The 17759-nt window shown below is 37.9% G+C and overlaps 1 protein-coding gene across 1 annotated transcript in view; it reads right to left on the bottom strand.

Moving 5' to 3' along the window:
- FRY (FRY microtubule binding protein) overlaps positions 1–17759 on the bottom strand; it is a gene marked incomplete at its 5' end in the record, with an annotated part of 202829 nt that overhangs the window by 60438 nt on the left and 124632 nt on the right. Inside the window, 8 exons of the mRNA XM_082304133.1 lie at positions 2211–2301; positions 3060–3228; positions 7184–7330; positions 9355–9611; positions 11386–11557; positions 11883–11982; positions 14037–14191; positions 17360–17470. Of these exons, the coding sequence (XP_082160259.1) occupies positions 2211–2301; positions 3060–3228; positions 7184–7330; positions 9355–9611; positions 11386–11557; positions 11883–11982; positions 14037–14191; positions 17360–17470 (1202 nt within the window). The remainder of the gene's footprint in view (positions 1–2210; positions 2302–3059; positions 3229–7183; positions 7331–9354; positions 9612–11385; positions 11558–11882; positions 11983–14036; positions 14192–17359; positions 17471–17759) is intronic.

Below are 17759 nucleotides of genomic sequence, written 5' to 3'. Positions count from 1 at the left end.
ACAGCTGTCCTCAAATCTGCCACAGATCCACGATAAGCTAACTTCTGCTGGTGATCTCCTTTGCCTTCCTCCACCTCCTTGTGCTGTCAGTATAATCAGGCCTGAAGTGGAGTGAGAGGAGCCATACTGGAGGCTCACACACTAGTGATGCTGTAAAAACATTGTTTCTGCAAAGCTACAAAATTAATTACAAATAACCATGTTAAAACAACTATGTCAAACAAAACAAGATTGAAGGTTCTCTATGCAACATTCAATTCAATTTCTTACTCATATGCATACATATTATTGCAGGGTATTTAATTATACGTTGACATATTACGCTGTTTCCAAAGCACGTCTGTCTCATAAGGGCACAATAAATTCACAATAAATTGTGGAGGTGATAAAAAGGCATCATGAACCATCTTAATTCTGCCATTTGCTGTCTTTCCAGCATCTGATTCTCCTATATTTTAATAAATTCCCTTAATAAATGTGTACAAACTGACAACTACTGACATACTTATCTGGCATAAAAAAAGACAAAAGAAGAATAAAGTTAAGGAAAAAATTATGAAGAAATATGCGGAGATGAATTCTATCCTGTATGAAACAAATGGAGAATACAGGTCATCACAGAAATTATTTGAGAGCAAGGCATTTTACATCATATTGCACCAACATAAAAACATAGATATCTTCAGATTAGCTTTGTATTATTAAAAAAAAAAGCCCACATTTATAAGAATAGTTTGTTTACAAACTATTACCTTCTGCAAACATTATTTAATATGTCTTGACACATGAAGTCAATATTAATGGACATTCTACGATTGACACATTGGTTTTGATGTGCACTTACAGCTTCTAGTGCCTTTGATAATGTAAATGCCAGCAATGAATTCAGGCAAATTATTTTACATTTTTTTCTGAGGAGTCTTTCAGCAGGAATTGGAATACCAATATCAGAACTTTGTAATCTTCCTTTCATTTTTATCATACAGTCTCTGGCAGATTTGAATGCCAAAAACCTTTTTGGAGGCACATTTAAAATTTACTAAGACAAGAAACCCTCAAAACACAGTTAGATTTAAAGTATAGTAGGAGATGAAGTTTGCTCAACTTATCTGCAAAACAACTAAACAAAAATCTAACTTAAATCTATATAGCCATAAACATTTATGTAAAGAATAAAAAAATAATCCAGAGGAAAAATGGTTTTCTCTTCCTTTTAAGTACATTTCTAGTGCATATGCTGAAAACCATAATTTTGAGTCAAATCCTCTTTATTATCATTTTGAAACCTTACTTAGTACTGAGTGCCATTTTTTACTTACATTTAAATTAGCAGACAGATAAAACTAACCTGACAAAATGCTACTCATGTTTATAACATGTAGAAGGCAAGCAATTCAAAAGGTTCTCAAGTACAGAAAAGTTTGCTCACATAATTGTCTCCGTACCTCTAAGCCCTGAACCAATGGAAGGTGGGTTGGACTACTGAAGTGATAAGAGCGACTATCAGGAACAACAGACTAATGTAATACTAATACACTTACTAATTGATGCTATTAGAAGTCAAAGCTCTCTTACAAAAATAAGAGGGTTTCAGTGAGAGAAGAAATATATATCTGTCTGTGCTTGAGGATCTGATGGCCTTAAGCTTTGCATTTATTCATTCATCATTTGTCAGTATGTACCACGAGTAGCAAAACTCTAAACTGAATCTATTTCTCAGCAAAATATTTTACATAGCTTTCCTCTGTAAGAAATTTTATCCAGACAAAGGAGGCGTCCTTGCAATCATGGTTACAAATCTGCATACTAAATTTTACTCACTGTCCATGAAATCAAAAGCTGTGATCAAACCTGATTTTTCATAAAGACTTTAGTAGTCATTATATACACTTTTGATTTTCTTTCCCCTTTGTGGATAATTTCTACAAAACCACGATCTACTTAGCACAATTCATTCAATGTAGGTTTAACAGATGTTCCTCTGCAATGTATTATTAAACAACAGTCAGGAACTAGAATAATGTGAATAGCGTTTTTTTTTAAACTTTTACATATGCTCGTTTTAAAATGGTCTTACTGGGATAACGCCACTTAGGATCAGTCTGAGCATCAGAGTTCCTCACAAAACAATGCAGAACTTTGCCCAACATCCCACCCTTAGTCTAGGAAAACACATATATTTTGGAAAAAGAAAAAAACAAACCACAAACCTTTCATCAGTCTCTTTCACCATTCTGTTCTCCTCTACATCAGGAAAACTATCTTGGCCAGCTACAACAGTGTTACTGCTAGAGGTGGTTCCTGTATATGAGATGTCAATAAGAACACCTGTTACATGCAGCAGACAGTATTTGCAAAGCAATAAAAGCCCATAACTTACATTTTTTTAGCAGCCACAGACACAAGTCATCATCCTGCAAGTACTTGTGCGTATGAATGAACACTGTTACCTCTACAAACCAGCACCTGCTTCCATGGCTGAATGGTGTAAAGTTTACGTGCTTTGAGGGGTAGATTAACGTAATGGTGCTCTTCCACTCCTTAAACTAAGCTCATTTTCAGGTGACATAACCCATTGTTTTTCAAGAATTTGGCAAAACATTGACAAGGTTAAATTTGGGGTTGGTGTTTCTTAAATATCTTTGACTACTGCAGCTTGGAAATTAGGCCTTTGAAAACAGAACCGCCACACAGCTGAGGCTCTCAGTTTTCAGGAAACTCTGCTGCTTTGGTGTATCTGCTGTGATCACAGCACTGATGATGACTTCCTGTTCTGAGAAATAGGCGGTAGAAGAACCACCTTCTATGAGTTCTGAACAGCACCAAACATTGGTAATATCCTATTAAAATAGTTGAGAGAACTAAGCATATGTTTAGAAAGCATATACAACATTAGGAATCAAAAAACCCTGTAATTTAGATGTGCAACAAGGCCCTGAAACTTGCACTTTATATATACAGAGACCTGAAAGGGTGTAAAAGTAAGAGATTGTTTTTTCAAAGAGATGAAGACTCAAAAGACCAGGAGGGTGTAACTGAAAAGTATATTTAGGTCATACCAGAAGCTGCAGCTGAGGCTTTGTTACTGGCAGCAAAACGGTAAAATGGAGGGTTATCGCAATGCTGGACTATTGGGTTCACTGGGTCGGTTTGCTGCAGCTCAAAAAGAAGCTCTTCCATTGTCTGAATAGTGTTATTGCGACATAGATATATTGCAACCTTTTTTATCTAGAGAAGAAAATAACAGTTATTAAACTCTGTCCAAGGTGAATTTCCGAAGAAATCAATACATGTTACACCGCAGTACTGCAAAGATCCAGAATGCAAATGTTACTCCTGGACAGACACCACAACCACACAGCGGCATCCATCTTGTTCATACAGAAATAAAACTGCTCACTTTCATATCAAGATCATTTCCCCAGCAGAGTGAATCTGTTATCTAATTACCCCAAAGTTTTTGCTTACCATCCACAAATGAGCTGTTTAGGTACATAGCTATATAACATACACATATACAAAACCCACCTAATTTTGTACCTATTATTTAAGGATATCGACATTAACTCTGAATGACAGTCAGGGATTTATAGTTTGAGTATGTGATTTCCATTGAAGATGAATCTTACTCTCTTGAATGGAGCAAACTTCTCATCTAGAAAGCTAGATCCACCCAAAACTTCACGCCTGTATTTCCAGATACGGTTGATGTGTAAAGAGGTAGCTGTAGCCACAAAGAAATACCCAGGCTCTCAGTAGCTACTTATATCTGTAATCAAAGTAATAGCACATGGAAGAAAGGCAGAGTAATTATGTACACAGACTTCATGCATCCTGATTTGAAAAATCTGAGTATCATTTATAGAAATTCTGTGAATTTCTATAAATCTTTTAACAAGACCTCAAACCTTATTGCATGCACTGCAGCAATGAGGACTGTTGAGATACTGAGATCAAATTAGACTGAATTCTTGAGAAAAAAAAAAAAAACTGTTGGCTCTTAAAAGCAGAGACTCTCTCTGGCTCAAAAACATTTGATTCACAAACTGCTGGAGCTGGGAGACCATATGGGGAAGCATCCCTCTGTGCTTGCCTTATTGTTTTTAAAGATGTCCCTAAACAGATGCTTATAGTGGAGCTAATACACTGGACTGAACTGCCTGTTGGCCTCACCAAGTATTGCTGTCCTTACACTCTTAAAGACTTCCATTAAAATAACTTCCTGACTGCTTCTCTTTCCCTTTTTTCCTCTCCTTTTCTTTTGCTTAAAGTAGAGAAAATGCATATATTCAAAGTCTCTTTTACTCTACTGTGCCAAAAGTTCCCCAGGGACTTTCCAGATCTAAATCCACCTCCTTTCCGAGGGCCAGTTCTAGCTGGGCTCACAGTGCCACTTCCAGCTTCTTTCACCCCAGAGGGGGTCACGTTCCCTACACTAAGTCTTTGCTGAAGAGGTTTCTGAACTGTAAAATTCTAAGAAATCTTTCAGCACATATGTGAAAGAAAGGACAGCTCAGCAATTTGCACTGGGGCACTGGGAAAAAATGCTTAAAGGAAACATAAGAGACAAAGCAATGAATTTAGCTGATTGGAAAAAAAATTTTAAAAATGTAAGTCAGGCACGGTTTTGGCTTGGACCCACACAGGCAGAACAGATGGCTGAAGGCATGAAGCAGCTGGTGACTGCCTTGGGGCACAGAGGGCTCCAAAAGGTGACGGGTAAACTGGCAATCTTGCAACTGCATGGTCTTCTGAGCCCAGGTGAGCTGGAACAGTGCTGATAAACTGTTCAAGTTGTCTTTATTTGCTAATGTGTATGTGTTATCTACATGATAATAGAAGATACATGTTTATGGTATCAGCAGTCTTGTGTAGTTAGCAGAGTTAGGTATCATTTCTTATCTGTAAACTCCAGGGCATCATCAAAACACTGAGCAGATGGATGAGATAAGCCTGGTATATTTTCCTACTCCAGACAAAGCTATCAGTTACAGGGTGACTGATAAGCACAGTCAGGCTTCCTACAGAAGTTGAAAACTTTTTCAGATTTTGCAAAATCCAAGAATCAGACTTTTAACTCAACATTACAAAACACAGACTAACAGGGTGGCAGAAAACACAGGAACCTTGTCAGCTGCTGCCACCAGTGAAGACCTGATTGTCTTGTTAACAGCCACTGGAAGCCTGGGAGGGAGAGCAGCAAAGTCCCACAGGCAAAACAGGAGATGCTGAGCAGATGAAGCTGGAGATGCCAAAACAGACTGCTCTCTTTGTGGAGTAAGAGGACTGTATTGTCCTGGAGGAGGACAGGACTGTGAGAGCCAAGGCTTTGAGGCAAGGGGGTTTGGAAAGAATTTGAAGAAAGAAGAAGTGCTATGGGTAGGAGGGGGGTTTGAGGTAGGCTGCTCAGACCTGTGGAATGACAACAGTTTTGGAAAAAGTATGTGTGAAAGCTCTGGGTTGTCAAGTACCTGGACGGGGGGATGAGGTATGTGAGGGGCTCCTGGGCACGAGGCAACAGGTTTATCAGGCATTTCCAAGAGGCTACAGATTTAGGAGTAAGACATATACTCAGCACAGAACTACTCCTTCTTCTTAGAAAACTGCCCCTATTCCTTTTGTAAGCTGTCAGAAATACAACAGCCCTCATTTTGTCTCTTATGTCTGTGATTTCCACTTGTTCTCTGACAACATAGCTCCTCCTGATGGAGCCCACCTTTGGGCCTGATCCCAAGTCTGTCACCAATTGTAGGATCAGTCAGCTTGGAAAGAACCTGGGAGGTCTCTCATCTAACCTCCTGCTCAAAGCATGGTCAACACTGAATGGAGAGCCTCTGTCACTGTCACAATTGATGGAAAGATCTTCATTACCCTCAAGATATTTGGGATCGACCCCTTTTCTTCCCATATAAACCTGGAGCTTGTTCTTACAGCAACTCCACTTTCAAATCTTTCCTCTTCTGATTAGTTAGGCAACACTGACTTTGCATATATATGCACTGATTTGAGAATACAGAACAATAAACCCTGCAAATAAAAGGACACCAACAGGATGCCTATGGTACAATAACAACATCTTGAAAATTTTTATGGTCTTCTGTATTTCCTTTATTCTATTATGCATAGCAGTCATCATAAACACTTTAAGCAAAGTATTATTTCAGCAACTGTAAATGAAATATGTTTATGAGGCTTTTTAGATAAGTTTAATAGTAATTTAAAATTTATTTCAGGGAAATCAATAGAAAGAGACTAACTAATAAAACAGCGTATTGTAATTGTGCTGGAAAATTTACTAAATTTAGATTCTGCTTCACTCAGCAACTGAGCAATAAGGAACATGGGAATGGCACTATCTTGCTTTTCTCAGACAGCCCTGATTTTATTTTAACTTGAATAATAACAATATCCTGCACAGTTTGACCTGCACATTGCAGGAACAGTTATATAATTCATGACAGCCGCGCAAAGGCAAAAGTTGAGGCTAGCTATCTTGTGTCTCTTGAGATGTCCCACAGAAAGCCTTAGTCTGCTAAAAGAGAAGAGAATGTAGCACCTTCTTAAAACTACACTTTTCTGAAGGAACACCTAAATCTTTACAACACACTAGTAAGATCACAGCATGTTATATCCCATACACGATATAACATCCATTGTTTAAAGGACTTTCAAAATTTAACTAATAGCTTTGTAAACTAATTGATTACTGAGAAAAATGATAAGCATTTAGTATTTTTACTTCTCTTCATTTTCATGCAAGTTATTTAACCTCTGAACAGCCATTCTGTCTTTTTAATAAAATGTTAAATATATACATAAATTGCATATTTTTATGCAATTCTGACATGAAAAAATATTCATTCTGGCAATTTATGGCCAGTCCCTGTTACTGGCCCCTTACACAGACATGCAAAGCTGCTCTTTGCTTGAGAGGAGCCCGCCTCTTGCTTGAAATGAGGTGAGCTCTACTGGTGGAGACCGAGATTCCCACTGCTCAATTCCTTCCCTGAATTTCAGTTTCTTGGCTCATTTATTCCTGCAATTTAATTTTGTACAGTGTGCCAGGGAATATGTTGCTACTTCTTATTTTTGAAACAGAAATTCATTTTCTGCAGGTGATAGCTGTTTTCTTCATTAAAACCTGTGCAACCAATTGTAAATAAAATAAAGTGCAAACACTTACATAAGGCAAAAGGATGGTATCACTGCTAACACCACACAAACTAATGAGAAACTGCAGTGTTATCCTAAGGTTGTTACTCCATTTTTCATTGTTGGCCAAAGCATTCCAGACATTTTCCATCTCTGGTCCAGGAATTTCATCTCCATACTGCAAAGGATCATAGGCATACATTTATCGAAATACACAGACCTCCAAACTAAGGCATGCTCTTTTAGAGCATTTTCTCATGCAAAAAAAAAAAAAAAAAAAAAACCAAAACCAACAACAACAAAAAAACAAAACCAGTAAAATGCTTTAAAAAGTGGCAAAACAGTATTTTCAAAAGCTACCTGACAGACTTCAGAGCATAAATTCTATTTAAAAGTATCTAGGTTCATATCCACAGAAGGACTTAAATGACAAAAAAAAAAGTCTTTCAGGAATGTAAATTCAAAAGGTGATCCTAAAATCAACCAGTTTATTGGGTTTCATCTTTACAGCTGTTCAAGCAACTGAAGTTCTGTTTCTGCATGTCTGTACCTAAGTGCTTCAGCCTTCACAGCAGTGAACAATTTGGCACCTCTCTCCTGAGTAAATCCTAGCAGAATTAAGCATTAGACATCCCTTTGCTTTCACATTGGAAATGAGCAGATTTTGCTCTCTTTTGCAAGACACAGTTATAGGAACGACTCCCTTTTGTCCAGTCATTTAAATGGTTAGTGCACGCATCCAGGATGTGGGAGTCGAGAATTGAAGCTGTTCTATTTCCTATGTAAAATCTTTGGCTCCCACTTTGAGAAGACTGTTTTAACCCCTGCACAGACTGACATTCTGCAAGGAGAGGAGTGGCAATCTCCAGGTCATACTATTCTACCAAAAATTATTTAATACATATTAGCTACATCTACACTGTCACTGGCATCTACATCCACTGTCATTTACACTGGCACTTGCAGGTGCCACTCCCTTTATCACACATACAGCCTCACAGCTAGGTCAATCAGTATGGTTTGAAGAAAGCATACTTGTTCACTCTGGAACAAAAACTTTGTGTGGTTTTTGGAAGCAACTTGCTCCAAGGACTGCTGCTGATAGGCAGTAAAGGTGAGACTGCATCACATCTGTTTTCAAGCCATAAAATTCCTCTAACAATATCCTGGAGACTCTGTACCATCAGATAATTCATGAGCTAGGATCATGCCCTGGACATGCAACAAGTATCAAAAAAACATTCTGGCAGGCTGAAGCACAGCCCCCACATTACTTCAGACATGCTCATATGACAAAATGCACACAAAATAATAATTATGTTTTACTTACAGGGCCTCAACATGAGGCAAGATCCAGAATCAACTGCTATGTAGCATGGATACAGACATTCTGCTCGAGAAAGGATTAACGCTGAGCAGGATAGGTAATGTGAACCACTCTGTCCCATACAACATAGGTACCAGGCATTACTTCCTAAGGCTTATGTATTTAGCAGTTTAGACATATGTACTGAATCTGGCAAAAGCTGTGCCAGAGGAAGCATGGCACACTAGTATAGCAGCCTGCAACTCAGCAAAGAGAAGGAAAAGATGGATTCCCAGTACCTTCTCCACGAGCTACTTAGGCATTTTACATGAAAAAGTAATTGGAAAAAAGAAATCCCTGGTCCTTTATCAGGACCCGGGACATAAAATACCTTCCCTTTTACAAAAGAACGCTTTAACTAGCACCTTAGAAATTTATACTAATTTTTTCCTTTTCTCTCTCCCCAAGAATATTTAAGCGTTTCCTAGAAAGTACAAGAGCTTCAGTAGGACAAATTGCAGGTGCTCCTTCTAACCCCCAAATAAACTTTCATCTTCTGCCTTAGACATTAACCTGGGAGGTGATACAGGAGGGAACTGAACTTAGTTCCTCTATAATTAATCCTTAATGCTCTCACTATTAAGTTTTTTTTTTGAGAGGGTGAAACACTTTTCTTTGTTCATGTTTTGAAAGAGAACAGTTTTAGCATTGTCCTTAAAAGAAAAAATGAAGGGACTTCTTCAAAAAGAAGGTTGTGTCTGATTAGTACAAACTGTTCCAGTGCAAAATTTCTGGTATCAGAGGGAAGAAACCTAAGTACCTTTTGCTTGAGAAACATAAGTTTGAATATTTCAGAAATTGTTTTACAGGTTGTTTTTTTTGTTTTGCTTTTTTACCTTGGCTGTCATATACATGAGATTATTAAGAACCAGTGAGGTGGCCTCAGGAGAGCCCCAGCCATTGCCTTTTAGTCCACTTGTGACTGTTACTTCCCCATCCTTGTCCTTCAGTTCATCTTCTGGAGTGGTAGGGCTTGAACCAGGGAGAAGCAGTCTGTTATCTACAAGTTCAATATTATGAAGCCATGGTAGCAGATAGGTAAGCATGATCTGTCTTCCATTTGGATGTGTTGTTGGAAATCGCTGGCTTACCTCTAAAACAGTAAAAGTTGAAAAGGACAACATGTTAGTTTATGAAGGAAACTTTAAACACACAGTTTAAATCAGATTTCTGATGTGCTTTAGACCTCCTGATGGTTTTTACCTTGCAAACCACAAGCACACAAAAGCACGTACTTGAGATTCCTGAAGAGAAACATTAATTTAATGGTCAATAATAGCAAGCAATTAGTCAGGTCTTCTGTCAAAAATAACTAACATAGTTTGGGCTTAGAAACAGAAAGTCACCCCTTGTTACCATGCTATATTATGTATTAAGTGAAACAGATATCAGTAATGAGGAAAAAGGATAATTTAGTTACAGGCTGTTATTCTAGAATTTCAAGAGCTTTTGGAGAATTACAGTAAACATACAAAAGTGTTCTGCAGAATTACAAGTGCCCCATCAGCCTCCACATTGCTAAGCTATAGTTTAAATCTCAAGGCACTTCTAGAGTGAGTTTACAAAACCACCTTGCATATATTAGGAGTCTTATTTCCTGTGGGGAGGCCTATAAAATTCATAGTCAGCTGTCAGTCCAGGAGTGCTATATACAGCACTTTGTATAGTTTATTAAAAAAACCTGGCACTGTAAGGGAAAGGGATTTGGAAAATGTGGGATAAGAAATACAGGGACAGGCTTCCTGCCAACATGCACCACATTAGCTCTCTTTACCAGAATTCTTCCGTAACATCAGTACAGTTAACATTTTCCTTTCTTTCGTCACTGCCTGGTTTTTAAAAATCTTCAAGACATACACTGTTCTCTCTCCTTATGATTCTAGATGTACAGAAAGGGGCTCCGATTTGGACTGTCTATCTGACATAGCCACTACAGCAACGTGAATAGGTGGTAACAGTAATAATGAACAACATTTGCTTTTTTTTAAGATAAATGAGCCATCAGTATTTCCCCACACCAGTTATTTATAACTCATGGTATCTTGGGCACTAAGAAATGGATGATGTATTGTTCCTTTACCCTGCCTCCAGCCCCTACAGAGTAAGTAAAAATAACAGAAAGCATTTTTAAGAGCCAGTAAGAATTCCCACGATTACAGACATTGCATTCTGTTATTTAAAAACTAGAGTCACACATTAGATGGATTAAACCAGACAGATAGGTCTCAAAATGTAATTGTTCCCAGGAACGGTCTCAGAGTGGGCATATTCTGAATGGTGCTCCTGCAGGTCTGATTCTTTAACATTTTTCTCAGTAACCCTGACAAAATGTTTTTCTGATAAAATTAAAATGATACTAATGACTTGCAGATGTGGCAAATAACAGAAGGCAGAGATCACTCATTCAGAGTGATTTGAATCATTGGTAACACTGGACACATGCAATCAATCTTCCCAAAGTTAAAGTCATGTTTATATAAAATGAAGAATTCTATCCTCAGAAGTATCATCTATATAAATGTATGTATAAGAAGAATCACTATGCTTAACATGAGAACCCATTATAGTAGAGTTTGCCAATGTCACTTTAACTTATCCAGGGCCCTTGTAATTTCAAAGTTACCCTAAGATGACACAAGTGGCACAGAATCCCCAACCAAGGTTTTTAAATAGCTATTCTGTACTTTGTTTAAGTGACTCTAGGAAATATATATTGCATTCCTAAATCTGATTTGACCTGAACCAGAATAAAACCAGGTCAAGATAAATTTATAAACAGAATTGCTGTTCACAGGTGGAAATGTCTTAGCACTCTACCATTTGCACAAAAGTGTAAAGTAGATAGTAAGTCAAATAGATATAGGTACCTGAAAAAAGTGGAAGGGTAAGTTCAGGATACATCCTTGCTAGCTCATATGAAAGAAGGGCAAGTGAGACACTGTAAAGAGGTGGCAATGGACCATGTGTACCATACAAGATACTGCCCGGTCTTTGCTCAGCTACCTTTTTTGAATAAACAAAAAGCTTTGATTCAAGGATCTGTGAAAGAGGAAAAAATGATGTAATGAGACAATAAAAATTCATTAATTCAGGAAATGTCAGCATTTCAAGTTTACGTATCAGAGGATGATCTACATGCCTCGGAGTATACTCTCCAAATTTGAAAGACACCGTAACTAATATTTTTACATTAATTTTTATATAAATGTTCCCATAAGTATTTATAGCCAAGACAAAACTAATTATTTATTTTCAAAACAAAACTAAAAAGCAAATAAACAGTACTTTATAACCATATAAAAACCCCAAAGATAGGAGGACACATGCATTTGATTGCTTTAAAAAAAAAGTAGCTGATACATGCCTGCATAAGTTGCATGGAAATTTCATAAATCTCTCTGTTGGTGTCAGATGCCTTGAACAGCACCAAGTTTAAAAGCGTCACTATATCAAAAGGATAGTTCCTAGAAGAATAAACAGTACATTTTTGCGAATGTTGGTGAGGAATGCAGATTATATTAACTCTGATTTACTCTGTAATATGGTCTAAAGAGAATATCATCGTTCTTTTCTCTGTTCTACCACCAGAATATGGGAAAGGGAGCTTCTATGAATACACGCTGCTTGATCAAAGGGCCATCTGGTGAATGGGAAGAAAGAAGGGATTATTTATAATTACCTTAGACTAATCCTTAGGAATACACTGAGTTACCCACAGTAAGAAATGCAATACCTGTGTCTGTAACTGTCAATTCATTTTAATTTATAACATAAAGTGTTTATAGAACAGGGTAACACCCATGAGAGAAGACGGGTAGCACAAAAATTTCCAGGGATAAAGTACTTCTTCTTAAGCCAAGCTGCAATTAAAACAGTCCCTTCGGACAAAAGGCACTATCTCTGACATGAACATTCCCAGATGTTAGACAGTTCTATCAAAATTGTTTTCAAAGAGTAAACACAAGGAACTGCTTCAAAAAGTCCACTATGTATAAAGTCAACATTAATTGTAAGGCTAAACATACTAAAGTGTTAACTTAATAAGAATACTGCTAGAAAAGCAATTCCCATGTCACAATATTTGGATTTTCACTAAATAAGTTTCCACTTTTTCATGATGATTTGTAAATGCACCTGATTCAATTGTGAACCATCCATTTCTCATCCTAGATATGAGCTGCTGTGCTCCTGGATGGCTGCAGAATGCCTATTTGGATATTTTGGTGTTAAAAAATATGGCAAATACATGTGTGGCATGGGACATTCTTGGTAATTCCAAATACTAGCTGCACTGTACCCTCTACACCTGTCTCTTTGCCCTCCTACTAAGTTTAAAAAATAATAATAAAAAAGAAGTTAGGGAAGTGGCTTCTTTGTAGAAAGACAGACATTAACAATGAGATACATTACTGCTCATTTTACAAGTAGTTTAAGCAGTGGCCTCTCCATACATGTTGATAGACAACAGAGGAAAAACTGTTAACAGCTTTCAAATATTAATAAAAATCCCCAACTTGACAGAAATCAGACCTTCGCTTCAAAGGAAATCATGCAGGTCATACTCTCAATTTTTACTGTAGGTATGTGAAAAATTAATTTTTAGGACACAGTGGCATAGGTAACACAATCTGAGGAAAAAAGACTGGCTGAAAACCTGATATGTTTATGTGTTCATTAAACAAAAAAACCCTCTTAAAATAACTGAATTTGCAAACACAAAATTCCATTCATATTGTTAAAATCTCAGTATAATGCAGTCTATAGTCTAGTTGTTCCTGTAAGAACAAAATGTTTTTACAGATAAGTTCTAGAATACTTGTTTTGATTTGCTGTTTCCCAAGTATTTCTCTATTGAACTATGCTGATGATATATCTTGCCAAATTACTTTTTGTCAAGACTAAAATTCTCAGATTTTAATTAGGTGCAAATTATCTTCTCTTTTTAGACTACCATTAAATTTCCCTATAATTTTTGTCCTGAAAAGATAAAAAAAAAAAAAAAAAAATTTCTGAAGGCCTGACACAAAAGCAATATTTGTATTTGTGTCTTCATGTAGCTTGTGCTTGCTTAGCATTAGCAGCAGTGATGATACCAGTCTACAGAAGAGGAACAGGTAACCAAATCAAATGAAAGCCAGTTAGAAAAAGAGCAAAATAATTAATTTCAAGCTAATAACGTTTAAAACATTTTTCCTTTTATAAAGTAAATGAAAAACCATGCCAAATCTTTCGAAATTAGATTTATGACCTATGTTCAAATTAAAGTGTAGTGGTTATTTTGCATCTTCCTGAGCAAAATAGCATTAAAATGCCACAGTTTTCAAATATACATATAGTAAGAGCATCTTCTACCAAGCACATCACTTTGTTTTCAGAATCATGGAAATAAAGTGATACAGTCCCCAAGAGCTGTTTGAGAGGATATAGCTAAGAGGGTGACTAACAATTCTTTACAACACAAGCTGAACCTGCATTTTTCTTTATATTTGAAAGTGTAGATTAATAGATTAATTAATACCTGCTTCCACACACAGTTGCAATGGCTTTGAAACATCCAGAGGCAAGCTGGTATGATCCAGTATAACATCGATCTATAGCCCAGTTGAAGAGATTGATTTGATCGGGATTCAGTTCTAGCAACAGGACTACAACTTCACAGCCAAGCTGATGAACCTGAGCAAATAAATACATGTCAAAACATGATTGGTGAGATCAAATATGTTCATTCTCTACAATTCTTAGAGTGACATAGGCAGAACAAGGGGAAAACGCTGTATTCAAATTAAGTAAAAAGAAATCAGAAAATTTATCATAAATTGATTTTAGGGATAGCTGAATTGAAATGTGACTCAATTTTCAATACTCCTGAGTTGAAAGAAAATTGTATGTATGAAGACTACATAAATGAAATAATTTTTCAAAGGAGGTTTCCAAAATCAAGCATGGAAAAAAGCAGAATCTTTGGAAAATTTAAGACACTTAATAGGTGTTCTTGGGCAACTTTCAATCATGTTGGTTAACTGATCTGTTAAATATTTATTTCCTACTTCATGTGAGTTCCATAAAGTTACACACTTTCATGTTTATCCTTCTTTTGACTAACACAGAAGCAAGGCAGACAAAGAAAAATACCTTTTGCAAGCCTGGGGGTATGAAAACTTGCATGTTTAATCCAACTACATCAAGCAATCTAACAACTCTCCCTACAGACCTTGTATCACTTAATCCTGGTACCATAACTGCTACAAACACATCACAGCTAAGGCTTGGACTGTGCCTTTGTGATCCTTCAGTAGAGGATAATACTGGAACATCAGACACTAATGCCTATTAATATTCTGTCACCAAGTGTAGATAACTACTTGTGAAGACTGTAAATGATATTTAACGTTAAGATACTGGGTAGGATCCTGCTCATCTAAACCTGAATGAGTCATATAGACAATGCAGTTTAGTTACAGTCCCTTCATTACAGTGATTAATCGTGAATTATAGTGATTAGCTTAGGGGGAACAAATTTCACCTATCATAGCCAAATTTTGCATTTCAAGGGGAAAAGTTAAAAAAAAGGTAATTTTTGTCCCCAGTTACTTTATGAGTGGTATATACTAATGATCAATTAGACATGGTATATTGGGTTTGTGTGGCAACGTTTTGGTAGTGGGGGAGATACAGGGGTGGCTTCTGTGAGAAGCTGCTAGAAGCCTCCCCTGTGTCTGACAGAGCCAATGCCAGCTGGCTCCAAGATGGACCCACTGCTGGCCAAGGCCGAGCCCATCAGCGATGGTGGCAGTGCCTCTGGGGTAACATATTTAACAAGGGGAAAAAACCCCTGTGCAACTGCAGCCAGAGAGAGGAGTGAGAATATGTGAGAGAAACAGCCTTGCAGACACCAAGGTCAGTGAAGAAGGAGGTGCTCCAGGCGCCAGAGCAGAGATTCCCCTGCAGCCCCTGGTGAAGACCATGGTGAGGCAGGCTGTCCCCCTGTAGCCCATGGAGGTCCACGGTGGAGCAGATATCCACCTGCAGCCCGTGGAGGACCCCATGCTGGAGCAGGTGGATGCCTGAAGGAGGCTGTGACCCCGTGGGAAGCCCACGCTGGAGCAGGCTCCTGGCAGGACCTGTGAACCCATGGAGAGAGAAGCCCAGGCTGGAGCAGGTTTGCTGGCCGGACCTGTGACCCCACAGAGGACCCACGCTGGAGCAGTCTGCTCCTGAAGGACTGCACCCCGTGGAAAGGACCCACACTGGAGCAGTTCATGAAGAACTGTAGCCCATGGAAAAGACTCATGATGGAGAAGTTTGTGGAGGACTGTCTCCCATGGGAGGGCCCCATGCTGGAGCAGGGGAAGAGTGTGAGGAGTCCTCCCCCTGAGGAGGTAGGAGCGGCAGAGACGTTTGATGAACTGACCGCAACCCCCATTCCCTGTCCCCTTGCATTGCTCAGGGGGAGGAGGTAGAGAAATCAGGACTGAAGTTAAGCCTGGGAAGAAGGGAGGGGTGGGGGAAAGTGTTTTAAGTTTTAGTTTTTATTTTCTCATTACCCTACTCTGATTTGATTGGTAACAAATTAAACTAATTTCCCCAACTTGAGTCTGTTCTGCCAGCGACAGTAATTGGTGACTGATCTCTCCCTGCCCTTATCTCAACCCATGAGCCTTTCGTTATATTTTCTCTCCCCTGTCCAGCTGAGGAAGGGGAGTGATAGAGCAGCTTTGGTGGGCACCTGGCGTCCAGCCAGGGTCAGCCCATGACACATGGTGATATAATATTTGTTGAAGATAATGAAAACATTTCAGGAGGAAAAGTGTATCTTTTCCTTTCTCTTGTTCTGTGTGTTTCCTTCCCACATCCATAAGACTTTCAATTATATATATCACACATATCTTTACAGCTCCATCCCTACCAACATTCCAAAATCCTATCTAATTTCCCACCGATTTTCTCTGTAGCTATCCCTTCTTTCTTCTAATTTGTCCAACCTTTTTTCCCTAATCAATTACCATTTCCACAGCATATATTCTCTAGCTACTCCACAAGCCTTTAGGCTTTGCTGTGTGCATTTTTTTAGCAAATCACAGTCACCTCTGCTGGTATGAGACTTTTTAGGGAGAACTGCGGGTCAAAATGCAAGATACCACAAAGGGAAAGATCATTGTTCTGTCTCTCCACTTGATGTAAATCACCAATCTACTCCTCCTTAATGAAAGAGATAGTCCAATCAGCTATAAATACAGACATATGACTGGGTAGTTACAAAGTCAACTGAGAAACCCATCTTCACAGAAACGGAAGAGAAAATTGCAAGAACAATCTATTACGTGTTCTTTAAAAAAGAATAAAATTCTTTCTTTCCTCTCCTGAATCATTTATCCTCTTGACTTCTTTGGAAGATCTACCCACTCACTTTCACTCAGATTTGTTTCACCAGCATCTATGTTACCAAGCAGGAAGGGATTTTACATTGTTATTCCACAGAAACTTGAAGCAGGTATGTGGAAGTACTCCAAATAGAAATACAAATATTCTTGAGCTCATGCCATTTTTAACCCTTTTTTATCAGCAGATGAAAAGCTTAAATTTCTATTGCAAGCAATACTGAGCCACAAGGCAATTTTTTTAGCTTATTATTTACCTACATTATGTTTTCAGAAATAATAATTTTCCTGTTTAAATGCTTTTAAATTAATTACACTTTTGTATTAGAACCTTGCATAAAGCTATTGTTTCCTGCTCAAAATAGAACGTATACAGTCATAGTTCTTACAGTCACAAACTCTTTACTCACCCCGTACAAAGATTAAAATTATTCATCAGCGATGCATTTTGGCGAGTACTTACACGTAAATCTTGACAAGCCAGAATGTTATCAAGCCATTTGTAAAGATATCCGTCAGGGGAAAGACCAACATTATCAAATACAGGTCCACAGCAGAGCACAGCTGACATGGCCTAAAAACACAAGGAACTTTAGTTACACAAAGAAGTAACATGAATGAACGTTTCAGAATGATTTGAGCCCAGGTTCGGGCTAACAAGACTGCCACTTGTTTTTATTTTTGAGGGAACTATGGTGAAAATGGCAACAGCTGATTTTGCTAGAATTCAATAATTAGGTTGCTATAGATGTTACTGGATTTCAAGATAATGCTGAGTTTAAGCACTTTGGCAGGAATATTACAGCCCAGTTTCCCCATTCTTCAAGATACATTTTGTCATTTTACCCAATCTTTACAAATTG

The sequence above is a fragment of the Platalea leucorodia genome, assembly GCF_965183815.1.
Source record: "Platalea leucorodia genome assembly, chromosome: 2".
Lineage (NCBI taxonomy): Eukaryota > Metazoa > Chordata > Aves > Pelecaniformes > Threskiornithidae > Platalea > Platalea leucorodia.
The sequence above is the reverse complement of the archived record's forward strand: the minus strand, read 5'-3'. Positions and strand labels throughout refer to the sequence as shown.